General features: G+C 35.1%; 2 protein-coding genes across 2 annotated transcripts in view; one reads left to right on the top strand and one right to left on the bottom strand.

The window, feature by feature from the left end:
- The first annotated feature begins 1,862 nt into the window (after nt 1-1,862).
- LOC113474363 lies at nt 1,863-11,695 on the top strand. The gene is made up of 14 exons (XM_026835097.1): nt 1,863-1,980; nt 2,459-2,643; nt 3,387-3,491; nt 4,006-4,137; nt 4,873-5,081; nt 5,781-5,924; nt 6,457-6,573; nt 7,039-7,123; nt 7,922-8,184; nt 8,458-8,554; nt 8,958-9,168; nt 9,508-9,659; nt 10,527-10,632; nt 11,074-11,695. The coding sequence occupies exons 1-14, from the start codon at nt 1,863-1,865 to the stop codon at nt 11,391-11,393; spliced, it is 2,244 nt and encodes a 747-aa protein (XP_026690898.1). The 3' UTR covers nt 11,394-11,695.
- Nucleotides 11,696-11,819: 124 nt separating this feature from the next.
- Nucleotides 11,820-13,463, bottom strand: part of LOC100179558 (claspin) — a 13,257-nt gene continuing 11,613 nt past the window's right edge. The window contains exons 23-24 of the mRNA XM_002123395.2: nt 12,705-12,827; nt 11,820-12,043 (exon numbers count right to left, since the gene is read on the bottom strand). Coding sequence (XP_002123431.2) covers nt 11,918-12,043; nt 12,705-12,827 — 249 coding nt within the window. The 3' untranslated portion in view covers nt 11,820-11,917. The remainder of the gene's footprint in view (nt 12,044-12,704; nt 12,828-13,463) is intronic.

Below are 13,463 nucleotides of genomic sequence, written 5' to 3'. Positions count from 1 at the left end.
CACGTTTTTGCAAAGTTTCAGAAAAGTCATTTTAAAACCTGTATGAAAATTTATTGAATTCTTTTCGTGTCTTTCAATAATAAGATTTGATTTTGGTTTGATTATAGCGAAGTAAATTTTTGTATTAATGTTACTTAAATATCGTTTTGCCAATCACAAACGCTGTTGTTATCACAAACGTTGTAAATCAACAAATCATATATAAGTACTATAATTTGACTGGCTATACGGAGCACACTTTTCTAACTATCACAGAGAAAATTGTTTTTGTAAGAGCAAACACGCAATGCAATGTGTTTTGAATAAACGTTTTGAATAAATAAATCCGTTTTAAATAAATTATTCATTTCTAACAGAGCTTTTCAGTATGTTACGTTTATGGAATTTGGGAACATAAAATTCTAACTATACTGTATTAGCACAACATATCATTAGGACTCTTATGGCAGAAATACGAATTAACTTGCAATGACAACCTGGCATAAACCACACCAGCAAGTTACATGGCGTATAGAAAACTAACCTGAAAAACATTACGTACAAACAGGATATATAACACTATGACCCCAGCACTTTATGCCACTAATAAATAGAATAGGGATCGTGTGTTGGCTAAGGGAGTTATATATGACAGTTAGCCTACATATTTTTAATTTTATTTCCGTAAAAGCCAAATATTTTTGGCTGAATAAACAAACTCTTTAAGACAACTCGAATTACAAAACATAAATGTTCCGAAATTAAATTCACATCTGTCATTTTTAGGCTTTTCCAGTTTTACTTCTAACGTTTATGGGTTTACGAGAAATTTTCAATAAAAATTGGGCAGTCATAACTTAATTTGTGTAATACTTTGCGTTAAAGACAAAAATTCGCTTTGAACTAGTGGTCAGAGGTCCACGTAACTTAGCGAGGGATTTTGCGAGTTTGAGTCAGCCTATGAGGCGTAATACCAAACTGGCCTTATAGCGAGAACGAACGTTAAACCCAAGCACGCTATATGTACATTACTACCGAACGTCAAAAGGGTAATAGCTGCAACTAATGTCATGATAAAAATGCGAAAACGCGCCGAGAGCATTTCCCTTTTGCTTGCATATTGCACTGCAGTTTATTTACATTTGAGTCATGGGGCAAATGATGTTATGTAACAAATGACGTTATGTGATTAGCGTTATTATTAAGTCATTAGTGACGTGTTGTCTAATTAAGTAATAAAATCTAATTTTGTTCGAATATTCTATCGAGGCATTAATGGGTCTAAAATTACCCAAGTCGTTTTAGTTTCAATAAATAGCCATAAATCTTTACTAAATTAGTAATCGCTTTCGGGTGGAAGTCATTTGCTGCACACGACATTTTGGTTGTAACTAATAAAATGCAATAATTTTCGTTTGCATGCAAATTGCGGGAAGCTCGCCCCCACGAACTATTTGAAGGCATTTTAAAATAACATACGATGCAACATATATAACTATATACTCTAAATGACGAGCTTTCGCAAAATAAAATTCATTTAAAATATTAATTACTCTGAATCACATCGTGAATTGAATGAAAATAGCCACAAATGGTTTATTTTTAATAATATATTACAAAGAGAAATTGAAATACTATATAAGCTTTGCGTATCTTGCAAAATTATGCAGAGGGAACAAAATGTTTTTAGGTTACGAATGTGGTATTTAGATTTTATCACAGTTGCGTGTGTAAACCTAAATTTTCGCTGTTGTTTTTAATAAAAAAATGCGGAACAAATATTCCGGGAAACTGAAATCATACTGTGTATGCTATATTCTATTAATTCTTTTATATACGATATTTTTGACAAATAATTTTATCTGTTACAGAAAATGTATACAATGTTACCTTTATCGAGTCTGCATCAATTAGTATCAGTGATATTGTTCATTGCTCCTTTAACATTGGGACAGCAGTCGCTTCCATGTTCTAATACAAATCCTTGTCGTCGTTTCAGAGGTGAGAACTGTAACATAATAGATGTTTTTATGATATAGAGTAAAAAATTACCCTTTATGGATGTAACTTGCTTTAGTCGTTATAACACGGATGTTTATACACTTCGTATCAGCTTACGAGTTACCATGTATGTACATTTGTGGGTTTTGGTGATAAACAAAGAATATTTACAGAATTATATAGTAGGTCGGGGGAAGATGGGACATCTTAAGCCCTAAATACCAACATATTCTGATCGTGATTTAAACAATTAACAACGGTCTATGGGAGTCGTGAGGATATAGTTTTAAATTTGTTCTCTATTTACTACCAAATGGGGCGAGAAAATGGAACGAGAACGTGTCCCATCTTCCCCCACTCTACTATATAACTAGTCCCATTTTACACCACTCGAGTCTACAGAAAAAAAAAACAATTAAAAAACTTGAGAAAATCATGTTTTATACTCATTGTTAAACAAAACTGTTTCAACTTTCAGTCGACGAACTCTACAATGAACCTACGTTTTACCAATCACGTGCCCGAAGACTTGATATAACTATGAGCGTGGAAATGGCAGAAATCCGATTCGACTGGTTAAAGATATGGAGAAGAACTTACAACGGAGTTATTGGTGGACCAACGTGGATGGTTTACCCTGGAGATACACTCAATTTAAGACTGGTAACAAAGAGAAAGTTTATTTTTAAATCAATTAAATGTAGAGACTGGGGTTTAAGAAATATTTTTTAAATTGTTTTTTTTTTATGTATAGTAGGGTGGGGGAAGATGGGACACTTTTAACTCTATTTACTCGTCCCATTTAACAGCAAACATAGAACATTCAAAGATTTATAAAACTGTATCCTTACGGCTTCCATGGACCGTTATTAATTGTTTAAAACTCGATCAGGATATTTGGATATTTTGTGTTGAAAGTGTCCTATCCCCCACCGTACTATATTATATAGTAGGCTGGGGTAACATGGTCAATGCTTTCATTCTTATTTGTTGTCCCATTTGATAGTAAACAGAGAATAGTAACATAAGTATGTATAGTAGGGTGGTGGAAGACGACCGGACACTTTTAGCACATAATATCCAAATATGTTGATCGTGTTTCTCACAATTAACAACGGTATATGAAAGTCGTAAGAATTTTATTTTAATTTTTTTAAATTTTCTTTGTTTACAACCAAATGGAACAAAAAAAGAGAATGAAAAGGTGTCTCATTTTCCCCCAGCCTACTATAACCATATCCTAACAAATTGTACAACGCACAATTATGGAAATATGGGAAATTATGAGCAAACAGCAAACATCTTAATTATGCCCCGCAGCACTATAAAGAGTTTTGCAATTGGTATCTGGTTTAACTTTGTTTTAATATTTCTTCTTATTTGCTTTTACGTTATGTTATTCACAGGAAAATCACCTCGGACCAAACCCAGTAAATGACACGGGACCAAATACTTTCCGTAACCCAAACACAACGAATATTCACGTTCATGGTTTGCATATATCACCCGAGGTAAACAGGAACTTATGGAATATTTTAAGTTTTACAAAGTACAAATCTGAAAAACAAACATTTACGACCATTTTTTGCAGCATTTGGTTAAAATTTTTAATAGTTAACTATATAGCACTTAGCAATATATAGTAGGGTGGAAAAGATGGGACACATGTATTACATTATGGGACACTTTTGGTACATAATGTCTAAATATCATGATCGTATTTTAAACAATTAATAACGGTCTGTGGGAGTTGTGAGAATACGGTTTTATAATTCTTTGAATGTTCTTTGTTTACTACCATATGGGACGAGGAAATAGAATGAACAGGTGTCCCATCTTCTCCCACCCTATATTCCATTTTAGTGATAACTACTTAATTCTTATTGCGGCATTTTAACTTTATTTAAACATTGGTAAAATTGCGTCTACATTTACTCCTTGACAGTCATTATTTGCCGATATTTAATTGTTTAAACTTTTTAAAACATACAAGTCACGTGATATAAAGTTAAACCAACTTTTCAGGGAATTTCAGACAACGTGTTTTTGACGGTAGAACCAGGAGCCGTACAGCAATACCAGTTCAATATACCAGAACACCACCCTGCTGGTACATACTGGTACCACCCCCATTTCCATGGCTCTGGAAACTTCCAGGTACACGTGGGGTGTTTTATGTAGTACTGTGGGGTAAGATAAATATCGGTTAGTATACAGTAGGGTGGGGGAAGATGGGACACCTTTTCATTCTATTTTCTCGGCTCATTCAGTAGTAAATAAAGAACAGTCATAGAATTATAAAACCGCACCCTTCTGACGCCCATAGACCGCTGTTAATTGTTTAAAACACTATCAGGATCTTTGGATATTATGTGATAAAGGTGTCTCATCTTCTCCTACCCTACTATATAGTACCGCTAGGTAAGATGCCATTATTACATTAAATGTAGATATAGTACATTGGGGAATAAGGATGTTACACCTTTAGCACATAATATTCAAATTTCTGATCGTGTTTTAAACAATTAACAACGGTCTATGGGAGTCGTAAGGATAAGGTTTTACAGTTCTTTGAATGTTCTTTGTTTACTACCTGATGAGACGAGAAAATTGAACGAAAAGGTGTCCTATCTTTCCTCACCCCACTGTACCATATTTCCAAATCGTGTTTTTAACAATTAACAACGCTATTTTAAGAGTCATGCTGAGGATACGGTTATATTTTTCTTTAAGTATTCTTTGGGGTTTTTGGGGGCCTTCCAAATGGAACGATAAAAGAGATTGAAAACATGTCCCATTTCACCCCAACCTACCATATAGTAAAATGATATGTATCTAATAAACATATATTACATTTGTTTTAGACATATAAACATATATTACATTTGACAGATTATTAGCGGAATGGCTGGTTTGATTATCATTCAGGACGACCCGTATCATTTTAATACACCTTACGAACTACGCATGGTGTCCTGCCCGTTAAATTGCAACCATGATATGCAAATGCTGATACAACCGACATTACAATACAGCGAGGCAGCAGTGCCAAACCCTATCGGTGAAATACAAGGTCGAACTCAGGACGACCCACTGTTCAGGTAAAAATAGTTTCCTTATAGTTCAGAAGAGCAATTTAAAATCATTATAGTAGGGAGGGGGTAGACAGGGCACCTTTGGCACATAATATCCAAATATCCTGATCATGTTTTAAACAATTAACAACAGTCTATGGGAGCCGTGATGATGCGGTTTTATACTTTTGTGAATGTTTTTTGTTTATTACCAAATGAGACGAGAAAATAGAATAAGAAGAGTGTCTATCTTTTTCACCCTACTATATAAGGAAATTAACCCGTGAGGTTAAAACAATTAAAATCACATAAACTTGAAATGAGCAATCTTTTAGAAACAACATCGTATACGTAATTTCCGTTTTGCCAATCGATTAAAAAAAACATAAAATTTCTCTTCAAATGAAGTTCTCACAGTCCTGCCTTAAAGCACCGGTACGGACATGGTTCGTCGTTATGCCACAACAACGAATCTGACACACCGTATCTTTAACAATATCTACCCCTACTATACGTGGAAGTATTATTAAAAAATAGCGACCGCACAAGCACAGTTTCAAAAAAACGTTGCATAACTTTGCCAAATCAATTCAAAAAGATACGTTGCTATGGACTTAGCTTGGAAGACATCCTCTCGGTCGCCACCTAACGATTTTTTTGTTCCAATTGGTCTATTACATCAGCAACCAAAGCGTTGTTCGTTATACATCAATATACATTCGACAGAAACGAGCAATTTGCAGTCCCAGGACCTGATGGGAACCTTGCTAACTGGTTGATGAATGGAACAAACGGTGTCAACTACTTTACTGTGAACGGACAATTACAACCAAGAATGTACATCCGTACAGGTCAAATGAAACGACTACGGTAAGAATATTTAGCTTGAGAAAATTACCTTATTCTGTATTGGTACAGTGTTCATATATTGTAGGGTTGGGGAAGATGGGACACCTTTTCGTTCTATTTTCTCGTCCAATTTGTTAGTAAACAAAGAACATTCAAAAAATTACGAAACCTTATTCTCACGACTCCCATATAAGACTGTTGTTATAATTGTCTAAAACACGTTTATGTGCTAAAGGTGTTCCATCTTCCCTTACACTACTTTATAACTTTCCATATTTTCTAATCTTAATTTTATTATTTAACAACACTATTTTAGAGCCGTGTGGATTCGTTCATAAAATCCTGTAAATATTCTTTGTTTACTACTAAATGGGGCGATAAATAAAAATAAGGCTCATTTTGCCCCACAATACTATATGAAGAATGGTACCGAAAACCACCAGACCACCACACACAGTGCTGCAATAAAGTTATGAGAAAACACGGCCTACTAGAGATATCTCTAGTAGGCCGTGGAGAAACTAAACGCTAACATTATGTTTTCTTTGCATAGATTCGCTAACGCAGGCGCAGCACAATTTCTTGAACTAGAAGTAACTTCGCTTTCAAATGGAAGAAAATGCGAATGGAGAGAAATTGCACTAGATGGCGTGTATCTACCATCGCCAAGGTGTATATTTTAAATTATTTTTTCAGAATATTCATTTTTTTTTGTATTTTGTACTTTAAAACACAGAATTTTGTTAAATAATACTGGCATGTGCAATTTTTTTTCAAAAAAGCGTAATAATAATCGTCTTTGCCTCGAAATTTATTAGCCATAAGAACACTATCGAATAATACTGTAACAGTTTTCACCTATTATCAAATAGGTTACAGTATTATTGAAGTTTAAAAAATGCCCAACTTTACTGAATGTCCCAACTTATATGAACTCACCGATTTTTTCTTTTGTTTAACATTTGGTTGTGTCATAATTCCAGATTACCAAGAACCTTTTAAATGCATTGGCGTATATGATAGATTGGGGCAAGATAGTCCACGAACTAATTGTTTAAACACGGCTAAGAAATATGAAATATTTTGTACTTACGGTATCCATCTTACCCCACAGTAACTTAATACTGTATTCCAGGGTGTCCAGAACCGGTCAATCCCTTGTCGTGCCAGGGGGCCGAGTAGACTGGTTGTTAAGATGTGATTATCAAGGAGTTTACCAGGTAAGTGTTCCAATAGTAGCGACACTACTTCTGTGTTGTAATGCACACATATTAGTTAAAGCGACCCAGATTGTAAATTATGTTTTGCATTTTTTTAAAGAAATATTTATATAGTTAATTTTTGGTTTGTCCGTGCAACTTCATTGTTAGGCTGCGTAGTAAGAAAGAAAAAAAACATTAGGAGTCTGTGTTCATGAAGTCAAATAACGGTCATTGTTTTAAAAGGAATGTAGTAGTTTTAACTAAGCAGTAGAAGTATATTACTGTGCGGTAATGTGAGATGCTGTTAGCACATATACAACCCATATTTCCGGATCGTGTTTTTAACCATTAATTATATGCTCCATTCAAACTTCATGTAGTAGGATGGTGGAAGATGGGACAACATTAACACATAATACCTAAAAAAAGGTACGAGAAAATAGAGTTAAAATGTGTCCCATCTTCCCCCACCTTACTATATGAGGTTTATTACCAAATGGCACGAGAAAAATAGAATAAAAGCATGCCTTATACCACTTTACTTTTAGATAAAAATTAACAACTTTCTCCAATACTTAATATTGACCATAAATATTGGTTGTCACCTTGAATACAGTAAGGTGGGGGGAAATGGGACACCTTTAGTACATAATATCTAAATGTCTTGATCGTGTTTTAAACAATCAACCTAGAAGAGTCGTGGGGATACGCTTTTATAATTCTTAGCATTTTCTTTGTTTACTACCAAATTGGGTGATAGAATGAAAAGGTGTCCCATCTTCCCCGACCTACTAAATATAAATTGTACCTTTTTAGATCGTATCCACTGCGAAGCCCATGAATAACCCGTCGCTGGGTCAGCTTGGCAGATACAGTGGAGTATTAGCAACAGTGCAAGTATATGGGGGAAGCGTTGCTTTTCCATTAGACTTCCCTCTTACCCTCCCACCACGTCCACAATACATGCCAGATCTAAGATACGTGGGTGACAGGGAGAGAGACCAATTCGTGATAGAGATGGGAGCAATGGACGGCCTTAATAGAGAACAATTCCCAGCAGACCCCACAAACCGAATAAGGTATTGTAGGGTGGGGCAATATGGGACTCATTTTTATTCTATTTACTCTTTCCATTTCGTAGTAAACAAAGAACATTCCAAAATTATAAAACCGTATTCTCACGACTCCCACATACTGTTGTTAAAAATATGATCAGATTGTTTAGATACTATGTTAAAAAGGTGTCCCATCCTACCCCAAAATACTATATCGGGCAGTAGCTAAAATTCCCTACTGCTGTGTGTGCAACTTTACAGGATTTTAACCAGATTTTTACATTTTGTAAACAACAGGCATAAAATGCAGCTTGACCGACTTCAAGAATGGACATTCGTAAATTCAAATGCTGTGTTATCACACCCGATGCATATCCATGTTAATCATTTTCAGGTAAACAAGTTTTACGGTTTTAAACAGAAGAAATTTTTCGTGAAATTTTTCGTGAAATTTCTTTTTTAACGTATACGGTTTGATCGATTATGACAACTTTAAATCTCAAATACCAATCTAAACTACACACCAGCAGGAATTCTATGTTAACGGGACTTTCTCTTCAAAATACGGACTAATGGTACATCCTCTTTTTATCAAAACAATTTGTTACGCTTTGGCCCAACGAATGTTCAAACAGTAAAACAATTAAATCGAGAAATTAATCTCTAATTGAAGCGTGACACGGCATTTTGGTTGGTTATAAACGGAAATGGCTGCGTACCAATCAATGTTTCAAAAATTGAGTAGGGAGACATGTAGCCGTGACCGGTAATGTAACATAACGAGAAATAATGTACAGGTCGTCAGCTACAACAAGTACAACGGTCCGATATTACTCAATCCATTAGCATTAATGGTTGGCGCCGGTGGCCCCGGCGGTCCTGGTGGCCCCGGCGGTCCCGATGGCCCCGATGGTCCCGATGGTCCCGATGACGCACCACCAGACGAAAGATTCGTCGATCAAAATGGCAGCTTTTGTGAATACCAATATGCTGAATACATTTCGCAAGGTAAATAGTTTTTAAAATGACAACATTAGACTTACCAATATAGATGTAACGGTTTTGAATTGTATAAATATACCCCTGATCTATAAATCCATACATAAAGTTTGACGATACTTGACTAAAAGAGCTTCTATTTCGTGTTTCTTGAAACGTGATGCTGTCTATATAGGTGTTCATAAAATCTCCGTTAAACAAGCAAAAAAAATATATTAAAGCATATTTTTATGCTATATATGCTATATATGCCAAATATCTAATGTACCTCGCCTATACACGCATTCAAATTTACCTTTAACATAGAGCAATAGTTTGAGCAACTTAACCATAATACTCACTTTTTAGCTCAAGTTCCAGCCAGAGCAAATCTCTCATCTAATATATTGAACATGCTTGGCCACGACACGCGTTACTACACTGGACCAGGTTTTCTCGGTTACGCTGAAATCGGGGAATACCGGGACACGATACCAATTCCCCCTCTGTCTAATATTACGGTAAAGAAAAACACGTCGTTAAAAATATGGGTGAACAACATATAGCAGGATGGGGGAAGATGGGACACCTTTTCATTCCATTTCTCGACCTCTTCGTTAAATTATAAAACGGTATCTTCGCGACTCCTATATAACGCTGTTAATTGCTTTAAAACACGATCAGGATATTCGGATATTATTTGCTAAATGTGTCCCACCTTCCCCCACTTTATGGTATAAGCTATATAACCCAACGCTGGGTATAAGCTATGTTTTTAAAGTTATACGGTGGATGAAATTACTGATAGGCACCGGTGAAGAATCCTCCAGTACGTTAAATATTCGGCTGGTGGGAAATGTTATAGATTGTTATTTAGGGGTCAACAGTTAGAGATAAGGGGCTACAGTGGTTATAGGGAAAAGCGGTTAGTAGTTATATGAGTTTGTAGTTACGTTTAGTGGATAGCAGATAACGTAGGGAAGAGGATTCTTCGCTAACACCGACTAAATTCTTTTGACAAACCAAAGTTTTGTGATATATTTGTCAAGCACCAGAATTTGTGTAGTAGGGTGGGGAAAGATGGGACACCTTTTCAATCTATTTTCTCCTCCAATTTGGTAGTAAACAAACATTCAACGATTTTTTTATAAAACTTTATCTTCACGGCTCCCACAGATCGTTGTTAATTATTTAAAACACGATCAGGATATTTGCTTATTATTTGTGAAAGTGGTCCCATCTTCCCCACCCTACTATATAATTTAAAAGCTCAAGTTAGCTAACATGTTTTATGTTTTGATAGCTGTAAGCTTTTTAAAAAGTCGGCGAAAGTTTTGTTTAAAATGAAAAAAAAAAGTTTAAAATATATCGTTTTTAAAACTTTTTAGATTCGTTTTTTACCTTTCGACTTTACGGGACAAGTTGTTGTGCATTGTCACGTGACAACTCATTCTGATCAAGGAATGATATTGACCACTCAAGTCGTGCCTATAGGTAAGTTTGGTGTAAAAAATCATGAACATAATATATAGTGGAGTGGAGAAAGATTGAGAATTTTTCATTTATTTTCTCGTCCCATTTAGTAGTAAACAAAGAACATTCAAAAGAGTTATATAACGGTATCCTCACGACTCCCATATAGACGGTTGTAAAGTGTTTAAAACACGGTCAGGATTTTTAGATACTATGTTCTAAAATTGTCCCATCTTCTCCCACATTACTATAGTATAGGTTGGGGCAACGAATTCTAGGTTTTTTTTCTCTTTTCTTTTTCTATGATTGGTAATGAACAAAAAATATTTACAGAATTATATAACTTTATCCTGTAGAAGGGCTATGGTAATTGTTAAAAACACGATTAGGAAATATGGGATATCATGTGGTAACGGCATCTAGCTTACCCTACAGTACTTGTACATCCATATCTCTTTACAGGAGGTTCCACAGCTGGTGCGAGGGTTCCTAGCATAGCTGGCCAACACCCTGGGACATGTCATCCCGGCGACTGGTATCCTGGTGTACCGAATCTGCCACCACCTTCTACTATAGCCAGCACAACGACTGAGCCGTTGACGACGACCACTGAGTCTACAACAACAACAACGACGACGACGACGACGACAGCCACGCAACAACCTTTAGACTTTTTGGCGTTCGCTACATGGCTGCTCACCAATTATCCAACAAATCTTGCCGATTATTTTAGGAATCCCAACATTTACCACGACTTGTACAGACAGTCTCTGTCAGGATAGGAAAATGTTGGCATTCAAACCGGTAGAGCTATACTGTAATAACCAAAGGTTTTGTATGTTAAAGCTGCACGTACGGGGCCGCATTCAAACAGTTTTTTTTAGTATAGTCGTGTGGGGAAAGATATAGGATACCCTTAGCACATAATATACACATTTTCTGATCGAGTTTTAAACAATTAACAACGAAAAGGTGTCCCTTCTTCCCCCCTCCTATATAACAAGTTACCGTATTCATCAATAACGACATCATTATACTTATTTTAAACATTTAAAAAAAAATTATCTGTAAAAACACTATTATGTTCGTTCTTAGCCAAAATAACAATAGAAAATAGTGAAAAAATCAGAACACTTGGATTTAAAACGATTAAAACAAAATTAAGATTTTAAATAGACATAGCGCACAGAAAACTTCACACACGCGCATTCGGTTGAAATAGTTTTATTGATAATAAAAACTCTACGTGTACGCCTGCGCAATATGCGAGGTTTGAAAATATTATAATATGCAAAGAAAAGTGAGGTTATGATGTCTCAAGCAAACTGAAAACGCTGTTTGAATCTTCGTCCAATCGAGGTTTCTTCGACAAAGGCGCAACACCCGGGGATTTTGTTGGTTTACGTTTTTCGTTCGTGTTTTCTGAACCGACCTGAGAATACGTTGATGCAAACTTTTGAAGGTTCAAAAACTGAGTAAAATGTTCTGAGTGTTCTGACTGGGTTATTAATGTATATCTTTTAACTGTTTCTGAGGTATAGTACTGTGGGGAAAGATGGGTACCGTTAGTATATATTGTCCCATATTTCCTAATCGTAGCTTAGCAATTAACAACACTATTTTAAAGTTGTTGGGATATGGTCATATATCTCCATAAATATTCTTTGTTTGCTACCTAATGGAATGATAAAAGAGAATGAAAACATGTACCATCTTACCCCAACCTACAATATGTCTTCTAAAGCTTACTAACTGCGTTACTAATTTTCTGATTCTTCCTTTTAACACTTTTCTGAGTTATTTTTACTGATTTTCTGATGTTATAAATAGAAATCAGAGAATTTATAACAAAAAAAAATATCTTAGGTTGAAAAAAACTCCTATGTGTATTTACCATAATTATTTAGTATATACAATATACTTCAAAAACAAATTCAAAATTTTAGATGGTCTTTTTTAAAAGTTGTGAAAAGAACGAATTTTTCATTAAAAAATACCCATAACGATATACAAATAAAACATATTCATATCAGTTTCACATGATTTTTTAAATTTTAATTTTTTCTAAAGAAACATATTTTATTTTTTCTTACCGTAAACACCATCTTGCCTGAGTTAACCGCGCCCTTGATATTTTTAAGCTCCTTATAAGCAGAAAACTTGGACAAAATTTCCGGTTTCCGGCACATGAACGAACTTTGCGAATTAGAATGTTGCTGAAAATTATAATTGTTAAAATATTGAATAAATTTTATTACTGCAATTAAAAATAGGTTTGTGTAATTTGAAACAAGAATAAAGTATTTTTACAATTAGGAAAAAATAAGGATAAAAATTATGGATATTTGGGGAAATCCAGACAATACTGAGATAGTACTGTGGGGTAATATGGATACTGTTCGCAATTAATATTCCAAGTTCCCTGATTGTGTTTTTAACAACAGTGTTTTAGAATCGTGACTCTACTGTTATTTAATGCAATAATTAATATTTGGTTACCACCAAATAGAACGATTTAAGAGTAAAAAATGGACCATCTTACCCATTCTCATATATATATGTCGGCGCCGTGGCATAGTCGTTAGCGCGCCTGCCTGTAACCCAGAGGTAATGGGTTCAAGGCTTGATGCTGCTACCATTGTGGGCGTAAGTGTGTCTTTGAGCAAGACAATTAACGGCAATTGCTCCAACGCAATGGTCACTAATGGGTTGTCCAAATTATCAGCCATACATAAAACAATAAAAAAATCCAAAAAAAAATCACCCACAAAGTAACATACATGGTAACTCGTAAGCTGGCACGAGCTGTATCAAGACCATGCTAAGATAAGTAAGTACATTCATTCATTCAT

The sequence above is a fragment of the Ciona intestinalis genome, chromosome 7 (assembly GCF_000224145.3).
Source record: "Ciona intestinalis chromosome 7, KH, whole genome shotgun sequence".
NCBI classification, from domain to species: Eukaryota; Metazoa; Chordata; class Ascidiacea; order Phlebobranchia; family Cionidae; genus Ciona; species Ciona intestinalis.
Note: the sequence above shows the minus strand (reverse complement) of the source record. Positions and strands in the feature narration are given on the sequence as shown.

Bases quoted from the DNA above. Each gene is read 5' to 3' on its own strand.
- LOC113474363 (XM_026835097.1), top strand. From the start codon at position 1,863: ATGTTACCTTTATCGAGTCTGCATCAATTAGTATCAGTGATATTGTTC. The intron at 4,138-4,872 runs GTACACGTGGGG...TACATTTGACAG, and splicing joins ATGGCTCTGGAAACTTCCAG to ATTATTAGCGGAATGGCTGG. The intron at 8,555-8,957 runs GTAAACAAGTTT...AATAATGTACAG, and splicing joins TCCATGTTAATCATTTTCAG to GTCGTCAGCTACAACAAGTA.